Source organism: Anarrhichthys ocellatus, unplaced genomic scaffold, assembly GCF_004355925.1.
Source record: "Anarrhichthys ocellatus isolate YVR2014 unplaced genomic scaffold, GSC_Weel_1.0 scaffold22, whole genome shotgun sequence".
NCBI lineage: Eukaryota > Metazoa > Chordata > Actinopteri > Perciformes > Anarhichadidae > Anarrhichthys > Anarrhichthys ocellatus.
The window spans coordinates 111,975-124,665 of NW_022280052.1; the positions used below are offsets into that span (position 1 = coordinate 111,975).

Genomic DNA, 12,691 nt, shown 5'->3' on the forward strand with positions numbered 1-12,691 from the left:
TAAGTTTGAGTATTATTGCGGAGACATGTAATTGCAGAAGTATATATAAAATATATCATGTGTTTAGAATGCATTTTGCAGACGCTATCTGTAAATAATATTTAAGATACAGTTTTTACAAAAAATAATATATGTATAAAATTGAAAAAATGCTGTGCAGCGATTATACTTGAGCCATTTTGGGCTTTGGGACGTACCATTTTTTCAGTATATAAGAAGTGTTTTGAATAATGTACTAAAGTCTCTATTGTACAAATAATAAAAATGTCACTATTGTTAATCTGGGTTCCTCCTGGCACACTGAGCTCTGTCTTTAGGGATATTTTCTTCTTGCTCTTCCTCTGTGTGCATCTTTATTGCAGGAGGAGAAGAGAATGGTGTAAGGGGCAAAGGAAGAGGAAGGGGGCGGGGCAAATTAGGGAAAGGAAGAAAGTTATGACAGAATAAAGTGCAGAAGAGGATGTATGGAAGTATATTGGGGTGAGAAAAAGTGCAAATAAAGAGAAAACTAGCAAGGCAGGAGCCCAAATAAGGAAAGGAAATGAAGGAACGTATAGGAAGAAAAAAATATTAATGTAAGAGTACGGGATAAAGTGAAAGCAGAGTAAGTAGGTATGAATAGAGTGGATAAAGAAGGGATGTATTGTTAAAAAAAGGATGCGATAAAGAAAGGAAAGAGGAGAGGTTGGTGACAATCGCCTCAGCAGGTCTGTAGGAGATTTCAGTTTCCTCTGCTTCTCTGTAGATTAAAGTCTCGTCGTCTCAGCAGATGCTCCTTTGTCTGGCTGTCCATTAGTCTAACAGCCACACTGTTCTTCATCCCTCTCAACTGTCCATCTCATCTATTTCCTGACACTTATCTGAGCTGTGGCTTACAGAGGGACGGCTGAGTTTCTCAAGCTGCCTCACAAACAGAGTTTTCTCATTAAGGTAGAACACCCTTGTCAACGTTTGTAATTTTCAGCAGCTCAGAGAAGAGTGTTTGATGAATTATAATTACATAAGAATGCTTTCTTTTGAACTGGAGCTTGTTCATGCATTCACAAAGTCCTAAACCAGTTGTAATTTCTAATTGCTCTTTGCCAACTGGCCAGCCTTGATTTATTCACCCCGTTATTAGCTCTTAATGGCCAATTAAGGAAAGTGTATTCTTATTTGTATTTCTACTTCATACATTTCATAGGAAAATATTTTTTTACTCCACTACAATTATACATTTACATGACAGATAGCAGCTTATAACATATGATTCATTGTTATAAAAGACCAACTAATGTATAAAGAAGTACAAGTCAGCTCCACATCAAACAGTAACTAGTAAAACGTCCTTACACATTAAAATATAAACTTGTATTGTCACACATTGTATACAGCACAGCACACAGTGAGACTTTGCCTCTGAATTTCACCTATGATAATAAAAATAGACCTATAAAACTCACACAAGCATTTTTTTCTGCAGAACAAGTCCTTTGACTCTATGTACATTTTGCTGATGCAACTTCTGTACTTACATGCAGGACTTTTACTTGTAATGGAATATTACACTGCAGTATAGTAGCTCAAGTAAAGGATTTGAGTACTTCTACCACTGCCGCTTTTATTGTGGTATACCGTGTAATAAGATGCGTGACTGGATTATAAGGCATCATTGGTTTATAAACTCTCTGCCCTGTGTCTGTCTTGTACCATTCCCCACTATTCTCCTGGCATCAGTGCCCTCTGCAGAACAACTCTGCTTACTGTGCTACAGGCCGACAATTAACAATAGAGGATAATACTACACACTCACACACGCATCGAGAAAAAGATACTTCTGTGTGCTGACTGACCAACCCACTGACACAATCATGCATACATTTCCCCCCCTACGCTGGCTCATAATTTATGCTGGCATCAGTGTGTGTTAGTGTAAGAGATACAGAGCAATAGCTTTTTTATTCGCCCAGCAAAGCTGTCAATAAGCTCTTGAGCTGATCAATAACAATACCAGAGACCGAGTCCATGACCTGCATTCGGCTGCTGCCTGTGTATGCGTGTGTGTGTGTGGTGAGTGTGTGTTTGCTGATGAAATGTCGCTCTACTGTCTACAGACATACACAGACATATGGAATTTTGTGTCAATCATGCAGGACTAATGTGTGTCATGCAGGAACTTCGCATTTCTGATTTTGCTGTTCTGTCTTTGCACACTGTTTATCATCTCCGCTGTCAAGGGTATGATTGCTGACATTGTGACGGAGATAAACTAATGTGTCATAAAATATCAAAGAGACATGGTGTCATTGAGACGACTATATAAAGGGTATGCTCCCACATGTAAGGAAATCAACTTCCTTTAACTTACTTGCTTTCTATTCCAGAGTTCAACGAGAGGATAAATACCAACTTCCTCTCTGTTAGAGATACTGTAGGTCTGGGGTGTATTAAGCCTAGCTTAGCTTCAGGGTGGAAGCAGGGGGAACCAGTTAGCTTAGCTCCAATAAAAGTGGAACTGCACGGCTTCTAACAAGGCCTGCAAAGGTACCTGTTGTACCATGTTGTATTTTGAACATTTTAACCTCTCTTAGCCTCCAGTACAGTTAATTTAGCTCACATTAGCTAAACACTATTGTATCTGGAGTGATAAGAGGAAAACAAAACACTAGCCAAACTTTTATTAGACACTATTTCATTATTAGGCTAATCAGTTATTTGTGGTTTTATATGGTCCCATATAATTTAAATCAAATATTAGCTGCTATGTTTAGTTCTTAAATTATCTTGAGTGTGCTATGGAAGCAACCTAATAAACAGCACATGCATTGGAAACACACAAAAGTTATATTAGCAAGACTCAATAGTCTACTGTAAAATGTTATAGTGAAAATGTCTTACTTCCCATACATATCTTATATATATATGAAATGTTATTTATTTTATCAAACTGTGTCATGTTTGAGATAATGAAATTGCCCTGTTATCAAAAGATATAGGCTATAAAGAACGTAACTTGCTGTTAACTGTTAGCTTGTGTGCAAACACAAGGCATCTAACTTGTGATTTTCTGCAGTGCAATACTTGTTGAACCAAAAAGGTCGAAAGGACACACTAACTTACTTTAGTTTTTTTCTTCTCACTTTGTATGAAATATAATTAGCAAATAGACATATTGTCTTAGGCCTTGGTAATTGACATGGATAGGCTTGGACATGGGGACAAGCCAGGTTGGATACACCTTCAATTTACTCAACACAATAAAACAGTTTACCATGACAATACCGCCCGAGTTACACAGGGAAGACTTCTTCAATTGATTCACTATGAGACTACACCTTTCTTTTTAGATTGTGGTAGTATATTAGTGTGTGGCCACCATAAATAGACCATAGAGACCACACGTACAACATACATGTTTACTGTTATAGCCAACAATTCAGTTCAACATTCAATTTAGTCAACGCATGTATGGCAACTATCATTTAGCAGTAGCAGCTAAAAACAGTGGGATCATGGGAGGAGCTGCTGCACATAACTTCCTCTGGGAGACTAATCAGAGTTTATAAATCTAGCTTTGAGTGGATTAGATGTGGGCTAGATCCAGCAGACCTTTTGGCCCTGGAATAAACCGGGCTTTCATCCACTGCACACAATAGAGCTGTTTAACATGACAATGCCACGATCAGCGGATAGCTACTAGAAGATACTAAGAACCAATCCCGGTGTTTAGAGCCGACTGCATGTGTGTGCGTGTCCTTTGGGGACGCTGTGTGTGTGTGGGGGTGTGTGGGGGTGTGTGTGTGTGTGTGTGTTCATCCCGTTTAAGAACCGGTCGGACAGCGTTTGGAGTCAAGTCACCTGAATGAAGAAATGGAGGACTAGTTTTACCAACGCGACACAGAGAGGAAGAGTTACAGTGAAAGAGAAGGAGAGAAAAAACAAAAACAAGCTCCGGGTACTAAGTCCACGCTGCGACGGCGTTTGAGATCCACGTTTCTTTTTTTTCTCCGCTGCTGTCACGGTTTTCTTGGGACTACCAAACTCCTTTTAAAGTTCCTCTTTCGATGAAAAGACAGGTCGGCGTACACTGCCGTGCTGTCATTTTGGTGTCCCACTTTGGAGGCTCGGCTGTCCCGGGACAGACGCACACATCTGTAGGAACAGATACTTCTGTCACAGCGACACACCGACGCAAGCCCCGGGAGGACCGAGTGTGTCACCATGCCTGTGCGACAGAAAGGTATACATACATTGTTTTTTTTATTTTTGTTGCTATCTCTGTAGTAGGCCTATTGCTAAACCTCCACGTATAATATTTTGTTAAGAAACTATATCGAATACACCAGTTAAAACAACTCTAAAAGGCTGCGATGATACTGTAACGAAGGGCTTTTCTTCGCCCAAAACTTCTCTGAAACACGTGCAATTTAACACCGAATGGTTTATCAGTGCGCGCATGAAACCTTCAGATCATTATTGAAGATATTTGACTAGTTATTCAGACATTGAGTTAAATTTGGCACACATGTTATCCACCAAGTAGTATTTTATTTTCATTTTCTATCTGCTTTTCCTACAATCTGTTAGTCGGGACATGCAAACCTGAGAAAGAGGGAATTCAGCTCACTGCTTGATGGCTATTGATACAATCAATATTTGAGTGCCGTGTGCCATTCAGTGTGGCTGTCACGTGCTTCCGGTTTAATCAGCTGTTCAGAGTGCCATAGAGACTGGAATGTGGTCTGCACCTTTCTTTAACACCATAAGCTCTATTATTATCTATTATCTACTATTGCCCTCATGTCCTGCATCAGACTTGCATTACGCCATAGTAGCCTAATAACCTTAATTGTTGTGTCCATTACGCAGCTCACTATCAGCTGCCATAAATAGGCTGAATTTGGAATTGTTACCCTTATAATTAAGATGACTTAAAATATCATTAAACATTCCAATTTTCAGTTTTATTGTTATGTTATACTGAGGGCAAACATGCACCTTGATTCACCTTTCTCAAGCAAGCAGTTGCTACATCCTCGTAAATGACTGATTTACTGATTCATTTTGAATTGCTGTCAAGTTTGCAATTCAACGTACATGCCAAAGAATGAAAACTGGCAGTAGTTGAGCCAGAGAGGGAAAAGAAATTCTTCTGGCACCACTATGTGGAGCCAGGTGTTATCAATCTGTCTCCTATTAACTTAACCCTGAAGGAGACCCTGTGAGGCCTGAACCAGACACCGTTTTTAACCATAGTAATCCTCAATTAGAGGCTTTTAATGTACATTGATCTCCTTGCTCTACTTAAGAGTGCCTGGAGAATTGTATGTCTCCTTTTCTGTCATTATCTACCTGTGTATTTTGTATTCAGACGCTCAGCGAGCCCTGGAGCTTCTCCAGCAGTATCGGGCCAAACTTGACCAGAGACAGCAGAACCAGAGCCGGACCAGACAGGGCCAGGTGGAGGAAGATTCCCAGCTGCAGCAGTCTCTGGACAGAGTCATCAATGTCTTCCAAAGTCAGCTCTTCAGCGCTCTGCTTGGTAAGGATAGCTGTTTGGTTGTTCACTGTTCCTCTACACTTCCATTTATACCTGGTGTTATAACACGAGCTGTTGATTTTGAAGACATGGTTCGATTTATTTGTAGCTTTTTTCTTCTAACCAGCCTGTTGACTCTCCTTTCATTTTTTGATGCTTGGATTTGGCATCTCTATGTGTTTCTGCCCGAGGCATACATTTCACAGTACATACCAGAGATGTAGGTATTTAAATCAGCGTACTTTAATGTTGGATTACATTTTCTCAAAACCATGGCAAAGAAAACAGACTGTCTGCGTAGATGTTGGCTGTTTTTTTGTGATTTGGGTGAACTGACACTTTAGCTTGGTTCTTGTGCTGGTCTCCACAACAACACTACCATGTGTTTGGGATTGTGTATGAAGACGCAAAGACAGTTGCACTTGTACAAATGAAGATTAGAAGGTTTGGCTATATGAGACAGTAGGCTTGTAGGCCAGCAGACAGAGCGCTGGACTTATTGTGAGAGGAAACGAGCCCGAGCATTGTTTTTTGGGGTGTCTACAAGATCTTGTGCCATCACATGACTGTTCACCAGAAAACAGAGATCAGAACACAAACATGTAGGCGTGATGTAGCCTGCAGAAAACACAGGTCCCTTTGTAGAAAGCCTGCATACATTTAGAGAATGTGTTGCAACTTTGAATTCCTCCCAAGAGTTAACAGTCTGTGTGTAACTGGTTTGTTCTGCTTGTTATGAAGGAAAACACTCCGGTTTACCAAACTGGTTCTAAATCCCTGATCTCACCTGCTTTGCGCCACGCCCACACCTTTTAGTTCTCACAGTAACACTCCTTTCTCTGTTTTGTGTGTGTGCTCTTCACTAAACACGAGTTCCTGTTTGAGACTTTCACCTTTAATCAAGCTGTTTCTGCTGTTAAAGTTGTGTCTTGACTTCATACATCATGTAATCCTGTTTGAATATCTACTGTTCGTCCATGGAGGTGATTTTGTGTTACTGTACTTTGTAATTTCCATCCTTGACGCCTCTTTTTTGGTCATTTATTAATGAATTTTCCTGCTAAATTCCCTTTTACCTTCTTCTCCTTTTCTCTTTACACATCCTCCTCCAACTGTCTGTATATTCCCTGTCCTCTTCCCACGTATTATACATCTGTTTTTCTTCCTCTTCATCATCTTTTTAATGACCACCAAACTTATCTGAGCTCGCAACCAGGTGTATGCTTTGGTGTAGTCAGTTGTGCATGCGGAGAGGGGGACGTGAAGCCTCTAGTCGTAACAGTCGCTGATGTGCCTACTTCTAAAACGGGAAATGACGGTAGAACGAACTATTCCTCTTTTAATTCTTCAGGAGCTACTGTTGTACATAACAATGGTGGCAGTGTCCTGCCACTAGAGGTCAGCAGTGTATTAGCTGAGACCTTCTTTTGTGATCAGCTTCAACTAGCCTGTGTCTGAATACAATGCACATTGTACAGTAGTGATATTAGGAGACATGGATGATTATTTTTACTATAGATAAATCTGTTCGATCATTTTTTCAGTCTATACAATGTAAAGAATGTCAATCACAGCTTCCCTGAGCCCAAAGTGACATTTTCTTGTTTTGTTCAATGAAGTGTCCACAACCCAAACATACTCAGTTTACCATGATATATAAATCCTGAGTTTGGAGAAGCTTAAACTAGAAAGTGTTTGCCGTGATAAATGTCCGGAGTGATTAACTGATCATCAATTGAATTGGAACTTAACTTTTGTCGAATCAACTCATCGTTTTAGCCCTACTGCTCCGTATCCTTTGGAGAAGGATACAGAGCATGATATTTGATGATATTTAGTCAGTTTATCATTCATTGTTTTTATTTTGCAGTAGGTTAGTCATTCACTTATACCGTTTTGAATCTATTAATTCATTAATCTATCCCTTCAATGTGTCAGTACCTCATTTACTAATCCACTAAACCCTTTCAGTCACTCATCACGGCTCTAATCTCTGCTCTCCTCCTCCTCAGACATCCAGGAGTACTACGAGTTGACCATCCTCGCAGACAGCAAGTGTTCTGTGGACCAGACAGGCGGTCCATGGGATCTCACTCCTTCTAGCAACCAGCTAACAGAGCTCCCAGCCCAGCCACAGCCCTCCTCTGGTCCCTTGAGCCCCCAGGCTTCTGGAGGACCATCCCAGCCAAAACCCCTGTCCCCAAAACCCAAGTCAATCAAGTCCCACGCTGCTCCACTCCCATCCGAGACATCCACGTCAAAGCCATCTTCCCCTACAACACAGTCCATTACACCTCAGTCAGAGGCAAGCAAGGTCAAGTATCGTGCTCCTCTCCCTCCTGACCAACCTGGAGCCTCCAAATCGTTGGCATCAGAGACTCCTGTGCCTTCTTCTCTCTCTAATGCCACATCCCCCGGAGTCACGGTGAATGGCGTAGGGACCCCCACCGGCTCCATAAAAACACCTCCTGGAGCATCACTGAATGGAACAAAGCCGCACCTTACTGCCACCAACTCTAACGCTTCTTCAGAAAGCTCCATCAGCTCCGCCAATCCCCAAAGTGGTTCTGTCTCTCCAGACCTCAACCTGGTGAGCGTCTCGGCCCTCGTCTCCAGCACCATCCAAGGCTTTGCGTTTCCAGCCACTCCAGACAATCGTACCCCCACCAGCACCACTCCTAGCACCAGCCCAGCTCTCAACAGAGTCACAGACGCTACTGTAGTCTCTCCAGCTCTTGCGACCAGCAAGGACCCGGCCACAGGCAAAGTCACTCATAGCAGGAGTCCAACGAGCCCCAACCAGGGAAAGTTCAGCCCCACAGGTCCTCCTCATCTGAGGTATGTTCAACATCCATATGTTTGAATTTGTATTAGGGTACTTTGCAACTGATATTTTAACACACTCAATGGATTAATTATCCCTGCGAAATTCAGTGTGGAAGTAGCATTTAATTAAAAGAAAAACTAAGTATGACTTTGGTCACAATTTGATGAAACAGTGTGCTGACACTGTCACAATACCAGTTATTTGCTTTGAATAGAGACAGATGTAGAAGTATAAATTGTATGTTACAAACTATGATAGGTTTTTCAGTAATTTCTCATTGATGAAGTTCAAGTTACTACAGGTGGTCATTTTCATCACTTTGTCAGGTATTGTACTGTAGATATGCTACTCATGCTATCTATGCTATCTAATTTCTTCTATTTATTTCCACCAAAACTGAAAACACAAAACCCATTTCTAATAAGATTTACACAATCTTTGGTTGTCAACACAGCAAAACTAACAAACCGAATGGAGGTTAATTCACACCTATTTGAATTTCACTGATAGAAATTAACACAATTTGCATTTACTTAATTACAAATAGCTCAAAATATTATTTATTCATCCCTCAAAATATTTTTTAATTGAAAACAAAATTATGCCAGCTGTTAAACGCCGTGCGTTTCATAATATAAATGTATGTCGCATAGGTTAAATGACAGATATAATGCAACACTGCATTTTGTTTGCTATTGGGAATTCAGGTGTAATAGCACAGAATAATAACTGACCGTTTTCAGAGTTCACAGACTCCCTCTTTACTTCATCTCTGTTCCTAGTCCAACCAGGCCCGGGCCAGTAAACGTCACCTGCATTAGCCCGAGCCATGGTCCAGCCAGCCCCAGGCCAGCTACCAGCCCACTGACACCCAACAAGGTAAGACAGCTTCGATTGTGTTGGAAATCTCGCCACAGTTGATAGCAGCGTATGATATGTATTGCCCTCTATCCGAAGTTGATGAGTGATCCAGTTGTTGGGTGGTAACCTTGAGATGACACGAGGGCGGCATGATTCTGGAAAAGGAGTGAGGTTACGTATCTCTCCTGAGTCTTAGATAAACTATTTTTAAATGAAAATATAGCATCCATTTCCTCCTTGTGCCTCTGAGAGCTTGTCATGTTTAGTGATGTACTGTATACTTCTCCCATTCGACGTTTAAATAGTCAAGTGGCAGATACTGTATGTACTAATTGTTCGTATGGTCCTAATAGCCTCGTCATGTTCTGATGTGTCATATTTTGATTTTATTTTGCTGAGATTATCGTCAGCTAGTAAGTACTACCCTGTGCTACCCTGTGGTGCTGCATTGTCGGTTAAACATTGCTCGTAAGATACACGCTGTCACGACTGTCCTTTTGTCAGAATTAGGGTTGGATAAATCTTTACCCGACTCCTCTTGAACCAGTTTATGGAAAGGCTGCTGGTGGCTGCAGAGAGCAGAATTAGATGGGCAGATCGTTTATGCAGGCTGGCTGTTTTGGAAATTGGCTTACATTGCATTACATAATATGACAAGGGAAATCAATTCAGTTCGGTCACATTTTATTCTCCAGTAGAGTCAGCAGAACGAGATCAGAGATGGGCTCATGCGACTGGTTTTTGTCTTGGGGATCTCGCTGCAATGGTTTCTTTGTGGTTTGTGCTGTTTGAACGCAGGCTTACACTGCTGCTGATTGTCCACATCTCACTACTTGTGATGATATTCACATACTTTGCTTTGTACTAAAGCTTTCAATACAGTGCTGTACAGTATATGCAACGGAATACTGCTTGTATTGTAAAAGGGACTTTTGTGTTAAGTGACCAAAGTTTAAATGAAGTGAATCACATTTTGTGCATTTTTTTCTTATCATCCATTATTGAACTCTTTTTAATAAATAAGATTGCTTGTATTGAAAGGCTGTATAAGTAATTGAGACCCAATAATAGTGTTAATTTAGCACAAATGAAGCAGCGCAGACAGACTGTCAGCTCTCTGTTGGCGGCAGTGAGCATCATGAGTCCAGGGCCAGAGGAGGGTGGAGCTGGACAGAAGTAGAGTAGGACAGGAACAGAAACAAATGCAAAATTGTGTGTATGTGTGTGTTTGTTTCATGCAAGAAATTTACATATGAGACCTTTTCCACCCAGCTTTCTCTCTCTGCTCTGCTGGTCTTGTATAGTACAGTAAATACAGCACAGTCGGTGATGTCGTGTATCTAGAGAAGGCCCGGTATCCTGAGTGAGTGAAATGAAATCCCTTATTCGTGTGTGAAGCTTCAGGGTGCGTGCGGAACTTGAACTTCGCCAAAACCCAAAGTTGAAAGTAGAGCATCCATTGCTATACCGCTGTTAATATTCACTCAGTCTAACCACCCACTCCTGCCAGAGACTGACCTGATAAAACAGCAGAGAGTGGTGTGTGTGTGTGTGTAGCATAAGTATTTGTGTGTGTGTGCTTATGTCTGTGCATACACGTCTGTCTATGTGAGTGTTTGCCTGTGCATCCATGTGTATGCGTTTCTGCGCCTGTCTCTGCATGTTTGCCGATTTTATTTTTTCGGTGTGTGTAGAGTGTGTTCTGCGTGTGTGCGGATATATATTCTGAGCCATGCACTCTTTGAGGGAAAAATGTGTCTACCAGCTGCCATAAAGCGAAGACAGCAGCTGGAAAACAAGAGGGCGGGCGGAGGTGCACCGGGACAGCTGCCATGTTTCTGAAGACGGCCTCTGTTTTAGCGGAGAAGTCCTGTCTGGCTGCTCCGATGGAAGGACAGGTGGAGAGGACATGAGAAAGGGAGGAGAGAGAGCGAGGGATGAAAGAAGAGGGTGTGCAGGAGGGGACAGAGACGGACGGACGGCAGAAGGATGTCACCAAAAGCAACAAGCGGCTGAGTGGTGGAAGTTGCGGCTCGAAGATGTTTTGATGAAAGTTTGTCAGTCGGACTGGTGAGGATGGACTGCATCTGCATCCTCACTACCAAGGTGAGACACAGGAAGAGAGCAGACTGGAGTAGGGGCAGAGGGGAATGGCAGGCAAGACGGAGGAAACGTTGTGTGACAGCCTGGACGTACAGCCTCAGATCGATCTTCTAAATTATCAAGGTTTTGTGATAAGTGTCCCTCATGATGGCATTCATCCATTAATTACAGTCAACACTGTAATTTGTATGTTGAAATTGTGTGTGAATAATGTGTGAATCCATCACATGATTATTTATTTTTTTGATTATCAACTGATTATCAAGATAGCATGATTTTAATTGAAAGTGGGACGGAGACCTGCTGTACTTTTGGGGGAGGGGGATTTCAGGATAAACTAAAGGCTTGGCAAATGATAGGAAGCTAAGTGCACCTGCTAACAATTAGCCATATGAAATTGGTGACAGGTTACTTATTGGACAGATGTCATTGGTGTGCTGTAGTTTGTGAATAAACAGGCTATAGTTGATATCTTACAGGAACTGGATGTCCTCTACTGAAGCGAGTCTAATGGGAATGCCGAGCTGTTGCTCAGCCGTTGGTCTGGCAACATGTGACACCCAGAGAGACGGGAAACTGGGTTGATGGGACACGCGCTTCAAGAGACTAGCTAGCTGACTGATCCGCTGGTTGACTGACTGGCTGACTGTTCTCAAGGCAGGAGAGAGCACTTGGCTGGCATCACCATAAGCATACATTATGCACTTATGTGCATGCTGAGAAATGCATGGCCCATTTAAAAGCAGCGGGCCCTGTGTGAGCTGGGATAGACTCCAGCCCCCCTCACGACCCTGCACAGGATGAGAGAGTACAGGATGGAGAATGTAACTGTTAGTGCTTTGAATGTTTGTATGACGTGTCTCGTCTGAAGACGGAAAAAACTTAGTTTGTTCTGAGATACCTGTGATTGTATTATACAGTTACTGTAACAGAATTAAATTGAATGTGGTTACATCCTACTTCAGGCTTAGTCTTGGGCCACTCTTAATCTCATTATGGACTCAGTCTTGATTGTGCTTATTCATGGCCTCTACTTAAGGGTTCATACCCCATTGTCTGCTTGAAGGACACACATGTTGACCTCTTCTTGATCAGTTCTTGCGCTTGCTAATTCGCTGTTCGGAGCGTGATGACCTTTCCTCCTGTTGGCCGACACAGGGATTGTGAGGTTGACACTGGACAGTAAATCAAACTCTCACTGCAAAGATGTCAATTCTATTTGAAAACAATACAACTGTAAGCGCAGTACAAAAAAGCTGCATGGTCTTGTAAGGGATGTGATGAATGATAGAAAGTGCCCGAGGACTGAGACATTCTCACACACACACACACACTCACACACACACACACACACACACACACACACACACACACACACACAC

At 41.9% G+C, this 12,691-nt stretch overlaps 1 protein-coding gene across 6 annotated transcripts in view; it reads left to right on the forward strand.

Moving 5' to 3' along the window:
- The first annotated feature begins 3,792 nt into the window (after nucleotides 1–3,792).
- LOC116390286 (discs large homolog 1-like protein) overlaps nucleotides 3,793–12,691 on the forward strand; it is a 95,140-nt gene continuing 86,241 nt past the window's right edge. For 2 of the 6 annotated variants that reach the window (XM_031859787.1, XM_031859789.1), the window contains exons 1-4: nucleotides 3,793–4,219; nucleotides 5,351–5,521; nucleotides 7,531–8,356; nucleotides 9,128–9,224. In XM_031859787.1, the coding sequence (XP_031715647.1) occupies nucleotides 4,201–4,219; nucleotides 5,351–5,521; nucleotides 7,531–8,356; nucleotides 9,128–9,224 (1,113 nt within the window). In that variant the 5' untranslated portion in view covers nucleotides 3,793–4,200. Of the gene's footprint in view, nucleotides 4,220–5,350; nucleotides 5,522–7,530; nucleotides 8,357–9,127; nucleotides 9,225–10,744; nucleotides 10,758–11,267; nucleotides 11,313–12,691 lie in introns of those variants that run through there. The other 4 variants (XM_031859788.1, XM_031859791.1, XM_031859794.1 and 1 more) reach the window with 4 other exon arrangements.